Genomic DNA, 26,173 nt, shown 5'->3' on the forward strand with positions numbered 1-26,173 from the left:
AGCCACTTACTTTCATGTATTTAGGGAGAAACTGTGGAATTCAAGTGCTGTATGTTAAATCTGGCTGACAGGACTCTGAACTGCAGCGCTCATCTCGTTATATATATCAAGATAATTTATAAAGGTTTTTAAACGAAGAATCGGAATATCAGATAGTTGACATGGTAAGCAAGTTTGTGTATATATTTTAATAAAAAATGAAAAACGAAATAAAACGAATACCGATACATCTGTTAGTGGCTGCGGTGTGTCACGTGACAATCATGACGCGTCGCCATGGAAACAAGGGATCAGTTAAAATATTTGTAACTTACGCGTTAAAGGGTTGATTTAAATATATATATATTTTCTAAGTAAACAACAATAGCCCAAGTTTAGTAAACATTTTTTATTGAGACTATAAAAAATAATTCTGCATCTATTTTTAGGTGTGCCGGCTGCCACTGTGGGTGGCACAGGCACACCCTGGCACACCCGTGGCTACGCCACTGAACTGAATCATGGTGTGAATCACTGATGCAAACAAATGATTGAGTTTTGAATCAGTTTATTGTAGTGCACAGTTTTTAACTGATTTCAATCATTAAATTGAATAGTTGAAAAGCACTGTGTTTTGAATAAACTGATTCACAATTTCTTTTCTAACTTAGCATCTTTAAGGCCATTTGTTCTACTCATGTTTATATCAGTGCTAGAATTAATTTGCCCTGATTGTTTTCCTTTTTTCCATATAAGAAATTTGAAAGAATGCAGAAGTTGCCAGCTTTAAGTTAGTTGGACTGGGAGGTGAAACTTTGAGATGCACTTGCTCCATCCTGCTGAGTTGATGAGAATCTGGCCTGCGTTTTTGGCATGGGTTTGTAAAGTCTATTTAAAAATGACTAGAACATCCCCTGTTGGGAAATTAATGTTTCACATTCTTAATTTATTCGTGTGTGTGGTTCTCCTGCTAGTGGGAGTTGTCCTGATATACCGTGAAGACATTGGTCAAAGTCACTCGGCTTTGCCTCAATGGGGAAAAACTAAAACACGATGTAACTGGCAGAGTGCTTCACTCACACATCTCCTCTCCCAGTGTGACTCGAAATCTCTTCACCACACACACACACACACACACTGGTTCTTCAGCCTGCGTGCTGGCCCATATTTAATTGCAGATACCATTATTTTGCTTGAGCCTAGTGCACTGCAGATACCATAGTACTGGCATCACATCCATCCCCTGAGAATGAAAGCATTTTCACACACTGAGAAGTATCGTAAATATACACATGAGGGGCTAATTTAATTGTCAGTGACAGTGAGGAAGAGTGACAGTGTCTCTGTGACACTATCAAGTCAGAATATTCCATCCACTGCTGTATCCAAACAGAAGTGGTTACCCTCATCCACTAACAAGGAGCTGAAACCTGCTGCTGTGAATTCTTCCAGGTGAGGACGTGAGGACGACATGTGAATTATTTATATGTGAGGAATATGATGCCTTGTGCATTTCTTTTTTTCTGATTTGTCATTCAGAAGAAGCCAGTATGCGTCAGGGATTTTGTATGACCTGACAGTTTCGAAATGCTGTGCCACTCATAATTACAAAAATATCTCGAAATCAATGTCAGGGTGTTGGATTTCATACTGTTTAAATGTGTATATAGTATGTATAAAGTGCATAGATAGCATGCAGATGTTTTATGCATTAACACTGGATTACCTGAGTGTGTGATTACCTCCAGGGTTTATGCATTTTAGCACACTGTATACTCCCAAAATTCAGTCTATTCAGCTTGACCTTTCTTTTTGCGCTGTCACAAATGAAATAGAATTAATGTAAGCTCAAGCTCTTGACTCAAACTTTGATCAAACTTGAGATGTTTTTACATAAAATTGGATTAAAAAAATAAAAAATGATCTATTATATTACACACAAAGAGGTCACGTGACAAAGTAGCTGTTTGAAATGTTTTGTTACTTTCAAGTGTAATCACATCACATTACCTTAAATAAAAAGGAATGTTAATATCTGGGTAATTTGTCAATTTATCTTGTTTTTTTTTTTTTTAACAAAAAAAATCACTTAATTTTAATTCATTTGCATAATACTGACTTTTATTGTATTGTGTGTATATATATATATATATATATATATATATATATATATATATATATATATATATAATTGTTTATGTTGATAGATAATTAACTATCAGGTCTCATATGCAGGAGTGATGCTCAGAATGACTTCTGAGTGTCACACATCACTATCACACTGTCACGGTGCACGTCCAGCTTCATCTTCTCTCAGGAAAGCCTCAGCCGCTCTCCATCTGTTTCGGGCTGTCTGTTGAGATTGACTGAAGCCAGAGGCAGAGAGACTGCTCTTATTGTTTCAGTCCTCCAGACTGGGGGGCCCCTGGGCAGGATGGGCTGCAGTCTCCCAGAGGAGCCCTGCTTCTCTCTCCGGGCTGCCCCTGACCCCCACAGCCAGAGGAGACCCTGCGGATCTGTTTCACAGCTGACAGAGGACTTCCTCTCCAGGCTCACCTTTGTTCCTGAATTCCTCCGCCGGCCCCAGAAGGGACTCATGAGGATGGACGTTTCGGCTGAGGCTTGAGTTTGAAATATGAGGCCTGGCATCTGTAATCTGAAGAGTTTCAACAGCACATTCTCAAATAACATCAAATGACAGAGAGTGGCAGTTCACTTTTCTGAGCCCTCTGATCTTAAGCCTCGTATATACAGTGTAGATGTCTCTGTCCTTTACGATTGTTAACTGTCAGCTTGTACTTTAGCAAGCTGTCAGACTGTATGAAATGTAGGACTTTGACTAAGCATTTTAATGTTTTTTTTCACTTTCTGAGCTCTCTGACAGACAAAATGCCATCTCACCTTAACCCTAGCAAGATCTTGTGATAATGTGGGCAATGTTTCAAATGCAAAAGAAAACAAAAGAAACTGAATGTCTGGAGTTTGTCAAGGCTAACATTAATTATGTTCTAAATAGAGTAGAAAATACAATATTAGGATACAAGTGAGCATCTTATGTCTTGTTTTTTTTTTCAGTATCGCAGAACAGCTCGGTTTGCAGTAAATGATGCTCCACACAAACTCATTTGTTATTTTAGTATTGTAATTTTACAGTTGTGCTGTAAATGTAGTATTATTATTATTATTATTATTATTAAATTTTTCTTAAATACACCTACATATTTCAAATTTTGTTGAAAATTTTTATTTAGTGATAATAATAATAATATGCTAATAAATCTAAAAATGATAGTAAAATATTTATAAATATATTATACAATTATTTTAAAATATATAAAAATATTTATACATAATTTCAAACTTTTGGGCCAATCTGTGCATCCCACAGCAAACCTGTACTTGTTTTTTTGTTGTTGTTTTTTTATCATAAATCAAAGCCCTAGTCAGTATTGATGTTTTATCTGAAGTTCTCTCATGCTACAAGGCTTTTTTATTCTGTCAGAAATAAGGCTAAGATTCATTGCAAAAGTCATTAATTAGCTCGTACAGTGGGCATTTGACCTTAATTAGTTGGGACATGACAGACAAGAAACGTTGATTGAGTTCTCCGATCTCTAGCATTCAAGCAGATCCACCCTCTGGTTTTTACGACTCTTTGACTCAGTTTTACAACTAGTACAGGTGTTGCTAAGCTATGTCTGTGAAAAGGCTGAATGTGCTTATCTTGTCCAATAAATCCAACTAAATGACCTGATAATCACTGATTAATGGTGTTACAAATAGGCCGCGGCCCTCCGTGGTGCGGCCGTCTTATCTGTGCTCAAATACTCCTATCAGAGTTGGGCCAGCGGTGACTGGAAGCGGTTCTGAAGCAGCAGAGCAGTGTTGTGTGGTGAGTCATGCTTTTCTTTGTTTCAGCGCTGTGCTAAAGGGCATGTTTGCAGGAAAGGGGAATTTTGAGATTCATTAGGGCCTTTGAAAAGTTGCGCATCTATATCTGTACACACTTCAGGCTTGTTTCTTTATCTCCTGAGTCATGATAAGGAAAGATAGAGAGATTTTTACTGCAGAGCACACACAAATAGACGTGGTAAAGTATGGGAAGTCGTGGCCTAGTGGTTAGAGAGTTTAACTACTAGCCCTAGGGTTGTGGGTTCGAATCTCGGGGCGCTGCAGCATAAATGGCTACCCACTACTGTGTGTGTGTGTTCACTGCTGTGTGTGTGCACTTTGGATGGGTTAAATGCAGAGCACCAATTCTGAGTATGGGTCACCATACTTGGCCGATGTCACGTCACACAAGTATCCATGTTTGTGACTCAACAGGAAGTTGATATTATCCATCAGGATTTGATTGCAGTGTGGATATTCTTAATGAAGAATCTTGTGCTCACCAAGGCTGCATTTAATTGATTAGAAATAAAGTAATATTTTTAAATAAATTATTACATTTTAAAATAATTGTAATATGTTTTAAAATTCAATTTATTCCATACATTGCAGCTATTACTTTCCTCTTTGGTTTCATGATCCTTCAGTAATCATTCTTTTTTTTGCTGATTTGCTGTTCAAGAAACATTTCTTATTATTATCAATGTTGAAAACAGTTGTGCTGCTTAATATTTTTGTGGAAACTGTGATATAGATAAAATGTTCAAAAGAAAAGCACTTATTTGAAACTTTTTCAGAAGTCATTTATGTAGTTTTCATAATATGAAGAATATACATATAATAATATATCAGTGTTATTTTAGTATCATTGCGATACTATCATAGATTTATTAATATATATATATATATATATATATATATATATATATATATATATATATATATATATATTACTTTTAGTAATGTTGATGTGTTTTTGTCATTTTATTAGTTTTTTTTATATCTATATACAAAGTTTTATGTTTTATATTCTAGGTTTTTAGATTCATTTTTTTATGTTTTCAGTTTGAAAATTTTAGTTGACTATACAAATAGTATACGAGTATAATTTCTTTCTTTCTTTCTTTCTTCAGTCATTAAATCTCTTTTGCTTTCTTGTTTGATCTGTGGTTCTGGTGTCCAGTGTCTCTCACAGACTCCACTAACCCGCTGTATGACCTTGGCGTCCTCAGGCGATCGGTGTCTGGCTGTAATTCTCTCTCAGTGCCAGGATCTCGTCTCCTCACCGAGAACAGCTCATTTCCATCTAAAGTTAATGCAGCCACTGAAGCTGAACTTATTAAAACTGCCGTGTGACCCCCCCCCCCTCTCTCTCTCTCTCTCTCTCCTCCCCCTCCTCTCTGTGGAAGTAAATGAATTGAACCACACTGAAGGTTGTAATGTAATTGCTCTATGCATGTATATGGCTGTGAGCTGTGTAGATTAACATGGCTGAGAGGTGTGTGGAGTTTTTTAATTGCAAAGGCAGACTAGAGTGAAAGCACCCCACTGGTACGCTCTCTGTTCCTCCCAGGCAACTTGACAAACGTTCACACACACACACTCACACTCACACACACCTAATTGAAGAAGACCTCAGATATAACCATTATAGATCAAACCACTGATTTTTTCCCACCTTCAGGCAGCAGTGCAAGTTACTGTAATGAGAAGTATTTATTTTATTTATTTATTTGAAATGAAATCTATTAAATAATCCTAATAAAGTACATATGAAAAATGTATGTAGTGATAATTTTCAGAATGAAGTCATGTTCAATGAAACATGAATTAAACCTACGTTTCATTGTTCAATAAATCACATTATTTGTGTATGTAAATCATTTTGCATACACACACATGTGCCAAGTGTTTCAAATAATTAATATTTGATAAAAAATTTATTTGGAAAATATTATTACAATACAATGTAAAATACTAGTTTTCTGTTTTAGTATATTTAATGTATTTAATTGTAATATATGTAATTTATTCTTGTGATGCAAATATGAATTTTTCTGCATCATTACTCCAGTTTCCAGTGTCACATGATCATCCAGAAATCATTTCAATATGCTGATTTTCTGCTAAAAAAAATAAAAAATAAAAAATACTTTTCTTATTTTTAACAATGTTAAAACCAGTTGTTTTATTCAAAGGTTTGGGGAAAGTATGAAATATACAGTATATATTTATATATATATATACATCTGTTAACTTTTTATTCATAAGAAATACATGAAAATATGAAAATTTTTACGTTAATGTCATAATGTATGCTATCAATTACTACTATCAAATCTGTCTTCAACCCTGATAAAAATAACTAGTAATCAGTAATTATTATTATTTTTGTATTTTATTTTAAAAGTGGAATTTGCAGTAGTAGGATTGAATGACAGCATTCTTATGTTTGAATCAAATCAAGCAGAGATTTTCCAGCTTGTGTTGAATCCCGTGTCCGAGGTTTTCTCTCCCTTTAATTACCTCCAGTGCAAACCTCCATTGGCTCCCCTCAGCCCGATGAGGAAGAGTGGAGTGATAGAAGGGTAGCGAGACAGATACGGCCTCACATATTGAGTATACTTCATGTGTATGTATCTAGTATGTTTGTGTGTGTTTGTGTGTGTGTGTCAGTCTGAGAGGAGGGAAATGATTCTTGCCCAAGGCAGCGATCGATCAGATCTTAGGTGCAGAAATCCCAGCGTCCCTCCGCTGAGCCCATGGAGCTGATTAGCTCATCTCATATTCTCAGAGCACAGGAGGAAAGAGCATGGAAAAAAATGGAGAGGGGGGGGGGAATGAAAGGCTGCAGGAGACCAAAAACAGTGGACGAGCAAAGGGATGAAAACAGTCAGATGTGGAAATAAACAGATGAAAGGAGTCAGCGGAGCACTGAGAAAGAAATACTGGAAACACAGCTGCTTTTATTTATTATCCACGAAGAGAGTCAGTAGAAAGAATGCTCTTTCCTTTTCTTTTGTGCCATTTTTTCGTCTCATTCACACCATGTATATTATGCTTAAATAAGCTTCACCATGTAATGTGGTGCTGCCCTCAGAAGTACCTCTCATTATTGAGCATATGCAGCATATACACCATATAAAAAAATAAATAAAAGAAGTATGGCTGGTCTCTGGCCGAGAGCGAGAGCAGGGCTTCTGCATTTCAAAGTGCAGTGGGAATATTGCATGTAGTGAGGTCTTCTGACTTTGTGAGTGGACTCGTGAGCACCACGGGAGGAAGAGGAGGAGGAGGAGGGTAGTTTTTCCTTCTCTCCGACTGGATACTTCTCTAAGTCGGACTACTTTAACAGGATCAAAGAGCCGAACCTGAACAGGGTCACTTAATATGCAGATGATCTATCTGAGAGAATCCCCTGAGCCATTTTCTTCCTCTTTTTTTTCACCATCACTCTATTAGAAAACACACACACATAACATTTTCTCTTATTAATTCTATGCATTATAATTATAATAACACTTTTGTATGTACAGCATCAGGTAATTTCTGTACATAAACAGTACTTTCTTATGGCTGCTAGCAGACAATAACCATTATGCATTCACTCTGTGTTGTTTGCAGTAAACTACTGGTAGTATATCGTCCTGTGGGCATGCAGTGTGTTTGTATGCATCAGAAAGCACAGCTCATTATCTACCCATTACATATTTACACCTACTGTAAACATGAGAGCCAACCATTCTCCATAACATGCAAATCAATAAATACATTTCCTCGCTGTCTAATGGAGCTCTAGTTCCTCAGAAGGGCCGGAGGGAGGGATGTTTGGATGTAAGGAACGGGGGATGGGATGGGAGGGAGTGTGAAAAGATGCTGGGCTGGATGAGTGAATTTTGACCCTGAACTGCCAATTAATCCTAGCTCTTTTTAATTGGGGCTGAATGGACTCCAAAGGGCAGTGTTGAGATGCACAGAGACTATATTGTAGCCGTTAGGTATTAAAGATGCAAGACTCATTTGCATATAAATCAGGGTGCAGTTCACTGGTCTCTGAACACAAGCAAATGACTTAAGCCCAGAAAGGCAGATTGGCTGTCTCCAATCTGAGCTACTTTTGTATTTCCCTACGCAGTGACTGTGCTTCCTTCACACTTCCAGCCTTCAAACGCACACACACACATAAACCCACACATGTGTGTCTCTCTGTAATGCCTCTTATCTCCCTTTTCCTCCAGACACCCCCTCATCCCTAACTTTTACAGCCCTCTCATTTCACGTCTTTGATCAGGGAAGTGGCACACCACTGAAATGAAGTAATGAAGGGCTTCGTTCCCTCCCAGAGCTTTTGTGTTAGTCATGTTTGTAGGAGCCTACCAACACCTGCTTCAGGAATTACACACAAATATCTCAAGGAATGGTTCTTTTTGTCATTCATTCACCTCATGCTGTTCCAAACTAGTGGACATTTCTTTCTTTGAAAGGAGATGTTGACACTGCACTTTCCCATACAGTGGAAGTCAATGGTGACCATTTTTTTTTTACATTTAAGAGAAACTTAAATGAAGAGAATCTGTGCATATCACTGAAAAAAATGGTGCAGAAACAGTTTTCACTAAGAAATTGCTATTAAACTTCACAAAGAAATGGAAAGTAGCATATTGTATTGAAGATGAAGTTTTGAATTAGAAAACCTAAATGTTATTTAATCATCTCTCTTTTTTCCAGGGTCCCGTCTGCGGCAGGAAGATTATGCACCCCGCATTGTAGAACACCCCTCTGATCTGATCGTATCTAAGGGTGAACCGGCCACCCTAAACTGCAAGGCGGAGGGTCGTCCCACCCCTACTGTGGAGTGGTACAAGGATGGAGAGCGTGTGGAAACGGACCGGGACAACCCTCGATCCCACCGCATGCTCCTGCCCAGCGGTTCGCTCTTCTTTCTGCGAATCGTACACGGCCGTCGCAGCAAACCCGATGAAGGCTCCTACGTTTGCGTGGCCCGTAACTACCTGGGAGAAGCAGTTAGCCACAACGCCTCACTGGAAGTAGCTAGTAAGTGCACGGCTGGTTTCTTATCGCGCTGGGTTCTTGTGGTTTATGGTATCTACATATAGTGTGCCATATTAAGTTTTTTTTAGATGTGTTTGAATAACATAAGCTTAGCAGTTCAGTTCATGTCGTCTTCCATGAGTGGTTTGAAAGCAGGCCAGTCTTAATTTGGCTTTGTGTTTGTGACTTTCCTGGCCTGGAAGTGAATATAAGAGAGCCTGTAGGCTCTCCAGCTGAATGGAAAGCGTTTCCAGTTTCCTCTTGGGTCTCTGGGTCTCAATGGACTCAGTGGGTCGGATAATCTCGCTGGAGATGGGCAGGATGTGACTGTGCCACTGGACCTGCATGGTGATCCTGATGGAGGAAACAGGCCTGAAGAGAACAGAATAGGTCTCAGTAGGTGGTCATGAGCAATAAAAACTTTAAACGAACTCTCAGTAGTTTGTGATATCTACAGTAGAGATCACAAGATAGCGGTTACCTTTATCTGTTACACTTTATTGATGTGTGCTGTATCTCTCTGTCCAATTGGCATTTTTCATTTGATTCAGGAAGTTATGCATCAACGGGGTCGATTTTGATCCTTTTTAAAAAGGACTCAAGCAGGAACCGTTTTCGTGTACAGACTCAAAGCAGATACTTGAAATGGGCTCATTACTTGTGGTTTTCAGCGATTCTCCTTGGCCTCGGACGTGATGTGCATTACACAGCGTCTCTCTTTAAGCTTGAAAGGACTGATCTCGGATTTCAACCGCTTTTCAAGTATGTCTAGGAGCTGTCACCAACCCTCTTGTTGTAATCTAATCGAGTCAGTGCTGGACCTCGGGGGGTCGAGTCGCTCGTGTAGTGTGTACCAATGGCATTTCTTACTCACTCTTAAGATCTGCTATTAAAAACAGACCTTACACTTATGAAAATGTACTCTAGTTCTTGCATATACTGTATTATAAAAAAAATATTTTTTTTCAGTATTTTTACAATTTATTTTATATAATAAATACATTAAGCGTATGTCATTATATGTGAGCCTGGACAACAAAAGCTTTTTAAAGTCTTAAGTATCAATTAAGTAAAAATTGGGATTTATACAACATCTGGAAGTTGTATAAATAAGCTTTCATTGATGTATGGTTTGTTAGGAGGACAATATTTGCCCGAGATACAACTCAAACTACTAATCAAAAATTACGTTTTGATATATTTATGGTAGGAAATTTACAAAATGTCTTCATGGAACATGATCTTTACTTAATATCCTAATGATTTTTGGCATAAAAGAAAAATTGATAATTTTGACTCATACAATGTTTTTTTGGTTATTGTTACAAATATACCCCAGCGACTTAAGACTGCTTTTTGTGCTCCAGGGTAACATATGTGCTTTTGATGAGACTTGTTTTCAAAAAAAAAAAAAAAAGAAGAAAATGTACAAAATTTACTGAGAGTTATCCTTAAACTAATCTATTTGAGCAAAGGGAGATTTGAGTAAAGATAAATGAACTGAATTCAATTTATATTCTCTGAAAAGATTTTTGAGAGAGTTTTAATATGTTGTAAAACTTTTCATCTAAAGTACATTTTTATTGTTTTCCTTTTAATATTTTATATAAAAGCCTTAAACGCTTATTTAAATCTGGTGATATTTGTAGGGATGCACCGATACCGATACCGGTATCTGGTATCGGCCTCGATACCACATTTTCTAAAGTACTCGTACTCGTTAAAAGTCCCCCGATACCGGGGACCGATACCACGGTCTGAGAAATGTATATGTTTGAGCGGCGTGTAAGGGGTTAATCAAAGGCGCCGATTGCCCGCGCCCAGGCCCCGCCCCGGCTGCAGCTCAGAGCGGGGAGAAGGCGAGGCGAGACAACATGTCAGCCGTGTGGAACTATTTCAAAGTCAATGAAGACGACAAAACAAAGGCGGACTGCAAATTGTGCTCAGCGAAATTGTCCAGAGGAGGCTCAAAAGGTAGCGCATTTAACACAAGTAATTTAATCAAGCACCTAAAATCCCAACATGACAATGAGTACAAAGAGTTTACCCACGCTTCTACACCCACACAACCCACGCTGCAGCAACTCTTGCAAGACGAGAGAAAATGTCCAGAGACAGTCCACGTGCTGTGAAAATAACACAGGCAATTATCGAGTACATTGCATTGAGTGACCAGCCACTCTCGGAGGTAGAAAATGTGGGATTCATGCGTCTCCTCCATGTTTTGGAGCCCAGATATGATGTCCCAAGCCGCCGCTACATGACTGACACAGAGCTGCCTAAACTACACGACTCCGTGAAAAAACACATCCACGGCCTACTGCAAGCCTCCTCTGCGTTTAGTTTCACCACGGATATTTGGACAAGCAGTGTTAGCCCCGTGTCGCTAATTAGCCTAACCTCCCAGTGGATAGACGAGAGTTTCACGCCGCAACGAGCCATATTACATGCGAAACAATTCCGCGGCTCGCACACCAGCCAGGCTATAGCGCATGTGTTTGAGGAAATGCTCCAGACATGGGGTATACCTAAAACATCAGTACATGTTGTGCTTCGTGACAATGCCAAAAACATGATTAAAGCCATGAATGACGCAGGGCTCCCAAGTCTGCCGTGTGTCGCGCACACGCTCCAACTGGCTGTTCACGAGGGCTTATTAGCACAGAGGAGCATAGCTGATGCTATAGCAGTGGGGCGGAAAATAGTTGGGCATTTTAAACATTCCGCCTTAGCCTACTCCCGCCTCGAGGACATTCAGGGACAGCTCAACCAGCCAATAAAGAGACTGCAGCAGGACGTACAGACACGCTGGAACAGCACCTATTACATGCTCCAGTCTCTCATTGAGCAAAAGCGAGTGCTGGGGGTGTATGTGTCCGAGCATGAACTCCCTGGCTATCTCACCGCTCACCAATGGGCTCTTATGGAGAAGACTGTTGCCATCCTCGCCCCCTTTGAGGAACTAACTAAAAAAGTGAGCAGCTACGAAGCACTAGCCTCTGATGTCATCCCAGCTGTGACTGTGCTAGTGAGACTTCTAAACAGAGAAACAGACGAGGACCACGGTGTCAAGACAATGAAAGCAACCTTGCTGGAAGCTGTCAAGAAGCGCTTCAGTGACGTCGAGACCAATCCACTGTACTTCATCTCCACCATACTTGACCCAAGGTAAAGTCTGTGTGCTATTATGATAAACTACAGTACTAAATGTAAGATTAATTTCCATCTGAAATATTATATTATATTTTTGTACTAAATACACAATAAAAAATACAACTAAAATACACAAATACAAATGTATGCAATATATATAATATGAAATATATTTCCCCTATTACTACCAGAAAGCCAAATGGCTGGCATTTATGACAGTGGTTTAGGGGAAACTAAAATCTGTCCTATTTTTCCACATATTAATACATTCATGAATTTTGTTCAGGTATAAAGATCGCTTCTTCTCCAACAACACTGCTCCGGAGGCCAAGCTGCACCTGAAGCAGGAGCTGCAGATGATGTCCAGAGCTGAGGCAGAGGAGAGTCGGGCAGAAGCTGCAGAACCTCCTGCTAAACGGTTCCTCAAGGCCCAGGCCAGCACTAGCAGCAGTCTGGACACTGTATTTGAAGAAATCGCTAAGGAGCAGCCCCAGGCAGCACAGCCGCTGGCAGCAGGTGCTGCCATTGAGCTCGACACATACCTCGGAGAGGCCCCAAGCCCTCGTGAAGACAGTCCTCTGAAGTACTGGGGTGTCAACAAAATTAGGTTCCCCACTTTGGCTAAAATGGCCCAGAAATACCTCTCAGCCCCATGTAGCAGTGTGGAAAGTGAAAGGCTTTTTAGCTCAGTGTCACACATTATAGATGAAAACAGAAACAGGCTGACTGCTGAAAACGCAGAAAAGCTACTTTTCTTAAAAAAAAACCTGCCACTCACTTTTTCTAAATAGGCTCCATTAAGTGAGTCGTCTTAGAATTGATGTTAATACCTACCTCAGTTGCACTATCTGCCGCAGTTCTATGTTGGTGGATGTTGTTAGTTTATTCAAATATTGTGCACTAAATAGCAAAGATGTTTATTAACGCCCCTTGTGTTGTCCAAAGCGGCAGAGTTTACAACAAACTGAAAAAAATACTTGAGTTGCACTGTCACTGTTTAAATTTTTTTTTATAATTATTTATTCTGTAATATTTTGCATACAACATGCTTTTCATTTTAAATAAATGTTCTTAATTCCAAACTAGTCCCTTGTTTTTTTGTTAAATTTATATGACTAAAGCTGTTACCTGTAAATTGAAATCATGTTTTTTTTTTATTAAGTACTCGGTATCGGTATCGGCGAGTACTGAAATGCAAGTACTCGTACTCGTACTCGTACTCCAAAAAAGTGGTATCGGTGCATCCCTAGATATTTGATAGGGTAAGAGAAATAACCTGAATTCAAGATATATTTTTTGAAAGGAAATTTTCTTCTTGCAAAATTTTGCTTCTGAAGTATTTTTTTCCAGTAAATATGTAATATATATATATATATATATATATATATATATATATATATACTTTTTTATAAAAAACTTTTTTTTTTCTATTTATAAATAGTAAGTAATATAACTGAAAATAAAGCTGATTCTTTGACCCTCCAAACATTTAACTATTGGGCCAAAATTCCATGGTTAATACAGTTAATGTTACTTTAGTAAAACCATTGTCGTAAGAGTATCAGTTGTAAAGCTGCAGTGTTTTTATTAGCTTCTGTAGGCCAGTGCTGGTCAAACAGAAACATAAATTTGTATATGTTGAAGTTGGTGGGAAAATGATGTGAGCTCAGAGACTAAAATGTGAGAAAATAGCATGCGGTATATCAAGCAGAGGATGATATACTGTATGCTATTTGTTCTGGAGGCTGCCTTTTTTTTTTTTTTTTGCAAGAACGAAAACAAGAGGTTTGGCGGGCGGGCGGACGACTTGGCCCGACATGAGGAAAAGCTCGGGCTGTTTGGCCACAGCCTTCGGGCTGCTTATTCTGAATGAGGTTCAAACAGGACCATAATGACACAGTGGCAAAGCTCAAAACCCTCACTGCCTGTCCGTCCCCTCCGCCCCCCTGCCCCGCCGCCACGCATGTAATTACCAACCATCATGGAAACCTGCGACAGGAAGGTAGTACAATTCCTGCCTAAACTCCATTTTTCCATCCAACACTAGACAGTCAGTGTCTGAGGCAGAGAGAAATCTATCACTTCTCGGATATCAACACTCACCTTCTTATTCAGACTGACACCAGGAATGTCAGACGTGCTGTCTTCCAACAAAACCGCAGAAAAGGAAGTTAAGACCTCAAAATGTATTTGTTCTGCCTCGCCTGCTCTTACAAGTACATTGTGTACACAATCTTTCCTTTTTCTAAAGTTATTTTAATAATCCCACTTCTACTATCGCCCAACACCCGGCGGACCATAAATCTAATCCAGCTTTCAACAAGCCGTGTCTGGCCAGGCAACGACGCTGAGCGCAGATCTGTTGTGTGTTTATTACTAACTTCACGTACAGTAAAGGCTCTGTGCACCGCGCTGAGGTAAAATAGGTCAATCTGGGCATTCGTTCTGCTCTGTATGCCCTGTGTACATCCCTGAAGTTGAATTTGCTCCTTGTGTTTCCATGTTTTCCTTTCAATATGAAACTTGGAGGATTATAATGCTTCATGTGTCACGCTTTGTTAGAGTATAATGACTCGCAGAGGAACAAAGAATGAGAGAGAGGGGAATGTAAGAAAAGATGGGCCTGGCTTTATCCATAAGAGCTCACTGTTCACCCCGATGGCTCCGGGCCACGTGTTGTGTAATGTGTAGTATTAGCCTGCGTCTTTAAGGATGACAGATGTGTCTGTTGCAGGGTTTCTCGCACTCTAAAAACAGCTGTGAAATGCCGATCAAAGAAAATAGAGTTTTAGGAGCCGCATAAATGACAAAGTGTGATTTTTAAAAGATTGATGGGCAGTATAATGTGTCATTTTATTGTTATGACTACTTACAGTGTGAAACAGGTTAGATAAGTCTGGGGGTTATAACTTTACTCAATCACTAGTTTTACTAGTTTTCCAGTTTAAACGTCTAAAAATGCTTAAACTTGATCAATATTGACAGTGGAGACATTTATAATGTAGTCCAAAAATTGTTGAAAAAAATATTTTCTAATTTTTTGATTCATCAGCAAAAAAAAAAAAAAAAGCTGGAAAATGTTACCTGGAAAATAAGTCGAAAAACCTATTTAGAAGTCATTTTTTTGCACTGTGTGTGTCATATAAGCTAAACTTTTCCCAAAACTCCCTCTTTTTTACCTGTAATAGTTCTGAGAAGTCAGCTTTGTCCTTTATTAGCATGCTAAATAACTGCAGCATGTGGAAAGCCTCTAATTATAGTGTACTATTCCAGTTCTTAGGCTGCGGTGGGAATGTGGATCAGTACGCCAGACCCCGATAACCCCGCCAGGACGCGTGGAACAGTCTATAGCACGCTCTAGTCTTGGGATAAGAGAGACTTATTAATCCAGGAAATCATTCAATAATCTAATTTAAATCTAATTAAAATTATTGAATTTTTTTTTCGTGGGTAAAACTATTTATACCATATATAAGAATTAGTTTTCTAATTCCCAATCTGATGCTGAAGTGATAAGAAAATCACTTTTAAAATGATGTGGACTGTCATTTAGCACATAATTCTCTATGTCGTGGCGATCATGTGAGCATTCAAATCTATTTTATGCCGTTTCCCAGTCCCATTCCAGCATATTCTTCCCATCATTTCCTTTCCATTCTGAATTAGTATTAACAGTAAAAATTCCAAAAAGTCCAAAAAAGTTTTAGGGCTGGTGCGAAGGAGGAGCTGCTGTCGTGACAGACACAAAATCAAGTTGACATTTCGGAGGGGGCCAGTTGGCATTCATCCTTTGAAAAGGGTGGATGACATCCCTCATTATTCCCTCCCAGGATGTTCCCCTCCACTACATCTGTGTGTTCCCATCGTCTTTGATATTCAAACAAACCCGTTTCCATTATAGATTCATCATAGCTGTGCAGAATTCCCTTCCTTGTCCTTTTCCCTTCGCAAGCTCCAGCGTGCTTTCCACTGTTTGCTCTGAGAATATTTCTGTTTCATTAAGTTATTATAAGAGTCACGTTATGAAGACGACAAGGGTTTGCGTCCCGGGAGAGTCCACTTTCGTGTTTCTTTAGTGCAATTATAATGTCCCATGATATTTTCAACCCTCTTCATACCTCTGCTGACATTTCAGAAATTAATTTAATTGTGTTTTTTTTATTTTGTTTGGAGGAGACACGTAGGCGGCAGATATTGGCTCTCAGATTTAGCAGTAAGCTAAGTAGCAGACTTTTCCCCTGAAAATAGTTAAACGCCATATTGTTTCATGGAGAAAATTAACTATATTTGAGATGTATTCCCAACCTGAGAGAAGCAAGAAGACAGGGTTCCTCACATCTGCTTTTGAGAAGTCAGTATGGGTAATCGTCGCAGAACGGCTCTCTTTAATTGGCTGGTGGGTGTGTTTCTCCTTTACCCAGAAGATGCCCAGAAATTACAAGGAAAACTAATCTGCAGTGTTTAATTACAGCACTGAGGAGAGTTACTGACAGACCAGAGAAGATAAGTGCAGGTTCTTCCTGGTTTTGCTATCATGCTCTCATCTCTCTGGAGATCCACACTAGCTCTTGTTTTGTACTCAACCTTATTAACATTAATATGGATAATTGCTTCAACTTCAGGCCCCCGAACCATGCAAGATCTGCCATGCATATTTAGGCATGTGATTTATATATATATATATATATATATATATATATATATATACATACACACACACATATATATATATATATATATATATATATATATATATATATATACAGGTGTATATATATATATATATATATATATATATATATATATATATATATATATACAGGTATATATATATATATATATATATATATATATATATATATATATATATATATATATATATATATATATATATATATATCGGTATATATCCATTATTGGCCGATATAAGATATTTTTATTGGCATTGGCCAATATATTGTATTTATGTAGTTGTTCATGCTCAGTTAAGTGTGATCTTTAGCAATTATCAAAATAATTAATCTATCAAATTTTCATACTTTATAATATTGTGATTTTTATAGTTTTTTATATTCAAACCAAATAGGAAAATTAAATAGTTAATTAAGTAATAAATAGTGAATTACATACATTTAGTTTAAATTTTATAAAATAGCATTATAATAATATTCTTATATGTTATAATTTAAAAATTCACCATTTATCGGTTATTGACAGTAGCGTGGAAATAATTATCACTTATTTCCAGAATTGTTATATTATGCTTCACTAATTGCAGCTGTTGTGATCTCCTCACTAGAGAATTGGAGAATTGTACAGAAAACCAGCGATCTGTGGCTTGAAAGTATAAAGGAATGGCGAGAAGGAGTTTTAGGGCTTTGTTCTGCTTTTGTGGAAGACAAAGATCTCCCACTGCTGAGCTCATAGATGAGGAGAGATGGACGAATGGAAGTAGGGTCGGAAAGTTCACCGCAGTAATGAGAAGTGGCGAGAGCTGGATGGATGGATGACAACTTTAGGATGGATTGCCATGTGGAGGGTAACAGGTCCGGACAGTAATGGTGAGACTCTGGACATGTCATTAGTTTAGTGTGACCTGTCTGTCCTCCTGTATCTGTCCCAGTGCATCCTGGGTGAAGAAATGAGACACTTTAGTGACTAGTTCTGATAACAAATGGGTTATCAGAACTCCCTATATATGTTTAATCTGACTTGGACTACATTGGAAATAAGTGCCTATGCGCTGCATACTGGCTTGTTTAGATGATTGTTAATACACTCAGGTTGCCTCAAGATAGATATGACTGGAGCAACAGTAAAAATCCCCTACCAGCAAAGAAACAGAAAAAGTTTGAGTTATAAAAGAACTCTGTGAGGAGGAAACAATTGCATGGTTTGAACAGATGGTGGATGTTGATCTTCTTTGGGCATCTGGGCTCCGCTTGAAATGGAGGATAGGCAGGTAGATGTGCGCATCGGTGGTAATTAGAGGCCCTCAGCATGACCAGGCATTTCAGACTCGCTTTGATCCCAGGAAATGCGCCGCATCCTCAGACAGGTGGGGATAACTTCTCCTGAGGTCATTTTATGGACTACGGTCAACAGATACAAGGTAAATCCCTCTGGAACCAGCACAAATCATTCCCTCTAGCGTGCAACTTTAATTTATGAAATTGTTATGGTTAAAATCTGGCATTTAATTCCTGTAAAAGACTCTGTAGTTGTTCTGGGATGTCTTTATAGTGGTTCATTTAGAGTCCTGTCCTTCAGCGGTTCAGTTTGTTCTCACACACCTTGTACAGTCTTGAAGGGAGTCGTGCTGACGCAGCGAGTGCCGCCCCATATGGGCCCCGTGCGCCCGTCATGATAAACACAGCGTAGCCGGAACTATTTGGTCCTCCTGTAGCAAGAGCCTTGTAGATATGACCCATGTGATTCAGAGTGATTTCCTCTTGGCTGAACTCCATTTGCGATAAACACGGCTGATTGTACAGTCCCTCTCGGTCGGAGGCCCAGATAGGAAGTGTGTCTCGGAGGCTAATCTCCCCCCCCCCCCCTTCCAAATGAGGACCCAAGTATTAGTCCCGCTGCTGTCTCTAATCCCACACTTCTGATTTGAGAGTCTCCAGTGGCCTTTGGGATTGAGAGGAAAGTGTTTTTCTCTCTTTTTTTCCCCTATGTTTATTTTTTGAAACATCTTTATGATGCTGTCCTGCTCTGCTAAACTTAAGCATTTATTAAAGCTAGGTTAAGCCATCGCTTGAAGCCTTTCAATCAACTATGGAGTCCAGAAAGGATTAACTCATTTCAGAAGATGAGAAATATCAGAGATTTTGAGGCAACAATTTCTTGGTTTTTTTAGAATCAGGCCTCATGTCTTATAAGTGCCATGTATTTTTATCGGATACTCCACTGCTCGTTACTTCCAGCTGGAAAGTTCAGGAATAAGTGATGCAACTAAAGCGTAACTCAGTGGGTTTTTTTCTCTTTTTTATTTTCGTGGACATAATAGTTCATGCATTCCGTCTGCTCTCATTTGCTCACATTCTTGGTTGCCTGTTGGTCTAGCTACTGGCTTTTTTTTTTTTTTTCTTTTTAATAAATGAAGAATAAAATAATAATATAACTTAATAAACCAAATGGATTTCTGACAATAATAGTCTATAAAATAATTAAATATATATTTAATATATATATAGAAATATGATACTTTTCTTTACATATTTATATAAAATTTACATTATTTATTTAAAATATATAAAATATGCTTGCATATTTATTTATTTATTTTAATATATGAAATATTAATTGGGTTTTGGATAGAAATTTGGTTCTAAATATATTAATTTATGCATGTATTTAGTTAGATTCACGAGTCACATGCTAAACATCACAGAAAATCCCAGTTTGACTGATAGATTAATGGTGTTTGCATAGATAGATACATCTCAGAAATGTCAAATTACAGGTTCTTCTCATGTTTCTCGACTCTGTATCGCTAAGTTTTGTTGCAGGAAAGAGATGAAATTATCAAGTCGCTGTCAAGCAGCTAGATGAGCTGTCTGAAAATGTCCCAAACACTCCCAGCAGCCTCCTTTGTCCGCCTTTGTCCGGGTGTGGCTGTGAAACTGTAACATTCCTGCGTAACCCCACACCGCGCGACCATAGAGAAAAGACACAAAGAACATGGATGAAATGACTGAATGGAAGGGGGATAAAGACGAAAGAGCTGTCTGAAAGAAAGCTTTGAACAGGGTTTTTGGGAAAGGTTTCTTTGGGTCCGCCCGGGGTGACTGGACTGATTTAATTTGAGCAGTGCCTGCGGATCAGCTGACGGCACTGATTTGAGGGTCAGTGTGTCAGGCTGTGAGACGCGCGTGAGATTTAAGATTGTTGTGAAGAGCTCGGTTTTGAACCTATAGTCGTACAGACGTCATGTTAAAAACATTTTCTTTGTTAGCCTTTATGTGCATAATATTTCAAAGTACTTAGAAGAACACTAAAAAACATTGTATTGTTGTGGTAAATGTCCCAAAAAAGAGAGAGAAAAAAAAACATATTATATACCCAAACCATAGTAATACCCTGATAAATTAACCCCCTTTATTCAGCAAGGATGTTTAAAGTATATAAAATATGCTTATTTTTTATTATTTTTTAAAAGATGCACTATTACTTCAATTTTGTATAGCAAGTGGATTTTGAATGCATTTATTTATGCATTTAAAAATTTTTTTTATTAAATTTCGTAGTTTATTTTTAATTTATTAAAAATAATTAATGTATTTTAAATATGTTTTAATTTATTGCATTAATTTTAATTAATTTAATCGGACAAGTATTATTATACATATACATTATAATATATATTTTTTTTATTTTAAATGCAATAATCAATGTGTATAAATATTTTTATATAGTATTGATAGTCAATTACACATATTTCTTAGTTGATGAAAATGATGAAACATACATTTAAATTGATTTTTTTTTTATTAAATTGACCAAGAGTCACAGTTAAGACATATAATGTACGATTATACATTATATACATTAATTTACATTAATTATACATATTATATATTATAATGGAAGATTTGTAGATTGGGTCATGCTGCATAAATGATAAATCACCATATAACAACAGAATGACTCAAATGGTAGAGCCAGCCTCAGTATTTCCACAATATTAAAGTTGCAGCCACATTTGGAGCTGACACAGTTATTTGTGTTTTTAAAAAATGCCATGGTAACCACAGTTTCCGGTAGAAAACCGTTTAAAGTTATCGTAAACCCTGCAAAATCATAAATTAGCATGTTGAACCACAGTTTTAAGGCACATACTATAACTGTAGTGCCGGATGTTTTATTGGGACTGGTTTTCAGGTCCACCGGGTGAAGTGAACTTATGTTAATTGAATGCCAGAAATATGTGCAAACACCGGTGGGAAGTGTAATAATATTTGGAGTTCCTCCCCAGTTCTGTGCACCGCAGTGCAGGTGTCCTCAAGGACGCTCTTTGCTTTCCCAACACAGCTGCAGGTTTTGTTGCAGGTGTGTGTGTGTGTGTGTGTGTGTGTGTGTGTCATTGGCCTGCTCTCCCTCATTAGACCCTTTCCAACAGGATTACCAGAGTGCCGAGTCTGCAGGTACTGTTATAAGTTAATTTCACCTGCTGTTTGGGAGCCATAATAGCTTATTGATTGGCTGACAGAGATGCACTGGGGCAGCGTAGAAGGACGTCCGCCGGAGGAGGGAGGAGGGGAGAAGTTAATCGCAGTTGGATGTGGGTGAAGAGAATTCAATCAGACAACCCTCCAAGGCTTAGAAGTGGCGTGTAAATTTGTGTCCACCTCAGTGGATTGGACCTGACTGGAATCTGAGCACTGGCGAAATAGAGGTCCTGAACAGGAAAGTGAGAACCTGTTCGCTCATGTTTAGCATGTTTAATAAGTTCGCTTGGAGGCATTACAGTATATAAACTCCTGTCGTTGATCGCTAAGCTTGCTTGAATAGGTCAGGTGGCCATCTTGGAATTTAACAAATGTTTTCAATTATAAAATGGTAAAATAAATTAGTTTATTATTATTTTATTAGCTTAAATCACACTAAAAGCTAATACATCACTCAGCTCTATTAAATGAAAAGTGGGACTTTCCTACAGAAAATATATATATAAACAATAAAAATATTAATATTTTTATATTTAATATTTTATGTATAATTATTTTTATTTTTTTATTTATAAATTATTAAAAGTCAATGCTTTTTGCCATATTACATTTAATACATATAAAAAAAATTTGTATGTTTTGACTATATTCCAGGGTTTCATTTATTGTAGCCGCTCACAGTAACCCAAAATCTGCTGACTCTCATCGGAAACTCTCTTCCGATAAGCTCCACATCCTGCTTTCTCATCGACAGCTGGCCGCCGCATCAATCTTGTGCATTTGGATGTGTGTGTGTTTTCTCAGAGGAGCCGTGGCCCATTAGCTTGACCTGTCACACACACTTTCCGCCTCCGTTACCTGGAAACTGAACATCTTTATTTGACCGCCCGGAACTGGGTGCCATTCACGGTGCATTTAGCACAGCCGTCTAGCACACAGCCCTATTCGCTCAGACCCGCTTGCCCTTTGACCCGTCTCATCGCTTGCATCGCGTTTGGACGCCGCTGTCTACTCTAAACAGCATGTGCTGTTAAAGGAACCATTCTCCACCCGCGACGGTCCGTTTTTGCTTTCTCATACGTATTCTGGGACTGCTTGTGTCCCTTCCAGGCTGGTGCTTTCCTTCCGGTCTGGCAAATCTCTCCTGTCTGCACGTAAACGCTCTGTTGACACGGACACAAACAGTATGTGATGGCGTAAAGAAAAACGAGGTGAGACCGAGAGGCCCAACACGCAGACCTTGACCCTCCAGCAGACACAACCCTCGATTGGTCATCTCTTATCTTATTGTGATATCAGGGCCAACGAGAGACGTGACCTCTCCGTCACCCTCCGTGATCCCACGACTACCCCTGCCATTCCTTTTAACCGTGCCGCCCAAATGCTTGGATACAAAAACTGTCTAAATCGACCAACTGTCAGAACACGTGGGATATTACCCAGAAACAGCTTGGCACATGGTTCAAAGGCAATCGCAGAAAGAAAACAAATAAGTGGAGGACGATAAGAGCAGTTGTGTAATGCAGTTGGATGTGTGCTACAAGATTTGGGACAAAAACATTCCAAAAACACTGCTATAACTAAGGAAACTAAGCATGATATTTATTAGCAGAGTAGCAACTATTCTTTACATTTTTGAAAATAATGTTATAGTGTTCACGATTATTGTCTATAATGGTAATTTATTTATTTATCTATTTATTTTTATAGCCGAGATGAAGTAGTATTTTATACATACTCAGCACAATTATTTAACATTTATTTTATATTTTAATTAAATTAATTATAACATTAAAACGTTTAAAAATAATTTGAACAATTTTAACAAAATATGATGTGTTTATATATAATTTATGTTAAATACAGTATTATTATTATTGTTGTTATTATTATTATTATTATTATTATTATTATTATTATTATTAGGATCCATTTATATATTGGCACAATTTCAAATATTCCATTAAAATTCGATATTTGCAATGTAACGTATCTGAATGCTAAACTATTATTATGTAAATTATAGGTTTGGGCGCACTGATGTTTGGTTCACTGTATTATTATTTAAAAAAAAAAGTACCAGCTGCGCTGTCAAGTTAGCAAAGCTGGAACTGATGTGTTTTGTGTGTGTGTGTGTGTGTGTGTGTGTGTCTGCACGCACTGGCTTGGTCACTTTAACTGTTTCCTTATACCAGCAGAATCAACACTTATTGTCTTATTAATAATTCATCTCTGTATAAAGGTCTGCTTTTATTTGTGTACACTCACAATGAAAACAAAACATTGTGCTTTTGTAAAGAAAACAAATAGGATGTGGCATTCTGCCATTTGAGTTTCCTTTCTGTGAACAAATTAAGCCTGTCACATAAATGAACTGAAACTCAGTATGTTACGTGTCACACTGTTTATTCCCTTGTTTATCTGTAAACTAAATCAGATATATTTCAATAATTTATTCCTTGTATGTATATATGTACTGCAGAATTTATATATATATATATATATATATATATATATATATATATATATATATATATATATAACATAATGTAATAATATTTAGTATTTTCATATCTACGTGATTTTTTGTTTGTTAAATTTTATTTAAATTATTTTTTTTAAACACACACACATATTTATTAACATTTATATTCAGTTTATATTTTATATTAATATTTTACATAAAATGTGCTCACACTTCATGATTCAGCCAAATGCTTACTGATAAAACCTGTTCTCATTTTAAAATTATTATTATTATTATTATTATTTTGAGTAGCCCTTTCCACTCAGAAATAGGTCACACTGCATGAGTAAAGTGGGCTATGAATTCTGCTTTGTGTTGACTTCAATAGAAATGAAGTTGATAGAACATTAGGAAGATTATTGTACTCGCAGTAGAAGATTTTAACCTGTAGAAACTGTACTGTATTTGAATATTCCCCCAACCAAAATGGAATGTTTGGAAAGCATTTTTAGAACACCAGTTTGTTAGCAGGAGTGAGGGAGTGAGACAGAGAGAAGAAGGGAAAAAAGCTGAGAAGCTTGCTGTGCTTGCATGGAGAAGATAAGAAGACAGGTGGTTTGTAGTCTGATGAAAGAACGTCTGACAGCTGGCAACTCTCAGAACGGCTCGGTCTGTGTGTGTGTTTGCATGTGTGTTTGTGTGTCTGTCTGTATTTGGTGAGTCTCTGTGGGTCTGCCAGCTGAGACACATCCCAGAAGACCCGTCCTCCTGTGTCTCCCTCTCCTCTGGCGTCCCTGGCTCATACCCAGCTAATGCCAGCACCCGCAGACGGTTTAATGTCTGACACCAGATCCGCACAGGAAGGTAAACGGCAAGAAACATCTCATGCTATGTGCTGAACATACAGACACGTTAAAGGGATATTGCACACACACACACACACACAAACAAAATAAGAAAATCTGTCATTATATACTCAATCTCAGGTCGGTTTCACACCGCAAGCGTAGGCGGCACATATTTTTTTCAGCTTGCATGTTAACAAATGAGTGCCTTCACACCAGGGGCAGGAGCAGATCGTGAGCGTCAAGCAGGAGCAGGATGGTAAATTAACTACAAATACACAGCATAGGCATGTCTACTGTGTTTTGACAATAATCAGGTATGTCAGAAAAGATAAAGAAGAATCAAAAATATGTATCGAAGATGTACCCATTTAAACTTGTTTTTAATTAATCAGTTGGGTTTATGAAGTAAAAAAAAAAAAAAAAAACACCAACAAAAAAAATTTAAAAACAGCATGCTCTGTATCAAAGTAAGACTGAAATGACATGACCGGAGCAGTTTTTGATGTTTACCATTTACATGCAAATCCCAAATTATTTTGAGAAAAAAAAAAAAAACAACTTTTTGTCCATACTCTGCAAATGGATTCTTCTTTCTTTCTTTCTTTCTTTCTTTCTTTCTCTCTCTCTCTCTCTCTTTATTTCTTTCTTTTCTTCAGAAGAACGTGCATGCACTTGCACTCTTAAAAAATATATATTTTTATTGCTTTTGATGGTTCCTTTAGCATAGTAAGAGCCTTTCCATTGCACAAAAGGTTCTTTATAATAGAAATTGACATTATTAACATCTGTCTCTTTAAGGGGCGTTGACAGTGATTGGCAGTGACCAGTGTTCATTTTCTGCTATACTCAGAGACATTTGGCTAATGTGAATGTAAGAAGAAGAGTCATTAAGGCTTCTCTCTGTCTGTTTGACGGGTCACTCCAGTGATCTCCAAATACTGCCATTGTGGCGATAGGGTGTTTTGTTTGCCCAGAGGAGATGGCACAAATGGGGCACACGCTGTTATTTGCTGTTGGCAAATAAGTAGAGTCCTGGGCAAGCACAGCGTTGTGTGCTCCACACGACAGATCACAGTGTGCTTCACATACCCTGGCTAAAAAGCTTGAAAGTGCCAGGTCACTTTCAGGCCACAGTCTAAATAAATAATAGCTGTGTAGTTTTAACTGTTACATACATGACTTCTCTTCAATGATGAGAGACTTTAATGTCCAGATTTGCCCTCTGGATATGATGCTTGCTGAAATGGCGTGTGAAGACTTGTCTTTACTATATCAACGTCAGTGGTGTTTTTGTCTCATTTCTCAGGGTGGTCTGTTGGCTCTGTTCGGCAGTTCAAGGGAATAGACAGGACTTAGACTTTGACTTTTTGCCCAGGAGGGCTAGATCACCTGTCCGTGCACAGCTTCAGATGTTTTCCAGGTGCATTCGCTTTATTCTATAAGTAAGTGAACCAAAAATCAGAACAAATGGTGTGGAATTATTTTTTATTTTTATTTTTTTGCTTCCTCTGCATCCACTGTTGCCATCCATTTCTAAGCTTTGTTTAAATGTTTTGAAATAAAAATTTAAATATAGATAAATAAATATTTTCAGATTAGCAGATTACATT

The 26,173-nt window shown here is 37.9% G+C and overlaps 1 protein-coding gene across 1 annotated transcript in view; it reads left to right on the forward strand.

Annotated features, from left to right (window-relative positions):
- Positions 1 to 26,173, forward strand: part of LOC113080606 (roundabout homolog 1-like) — a 202,810-nt gene that overhangs the window by 74,427 nt on the left and 102,210 nt on the right. The window contains exon 3 of the mRNA XM_026252764.1: positions 8,599 to 8,925. Within this exon, the coding sequence (XP_026108549.1) occupies positions 8,599 to 8,925 (327 nt within the window). The remainder of the gene's footprint in view (positions 1 to 8,598; positions 8,926 to 26,173) is intronic.

This window comes from Carassius auratus, unplaced genomic scaffold, assembly GCF_003368295.1.
Source record: "Carassius auratus strain Wakin unplaced genomic scaffold, ASM336829v1 scaf_tig00031797, whole genome shotgun sequence".
Lineage (NCBI taxonomy): Eukaryota > Metazoa > Chordata > Actinopteri > Cypriniformes > Cyprinidae > Carassius > Carassius auratus.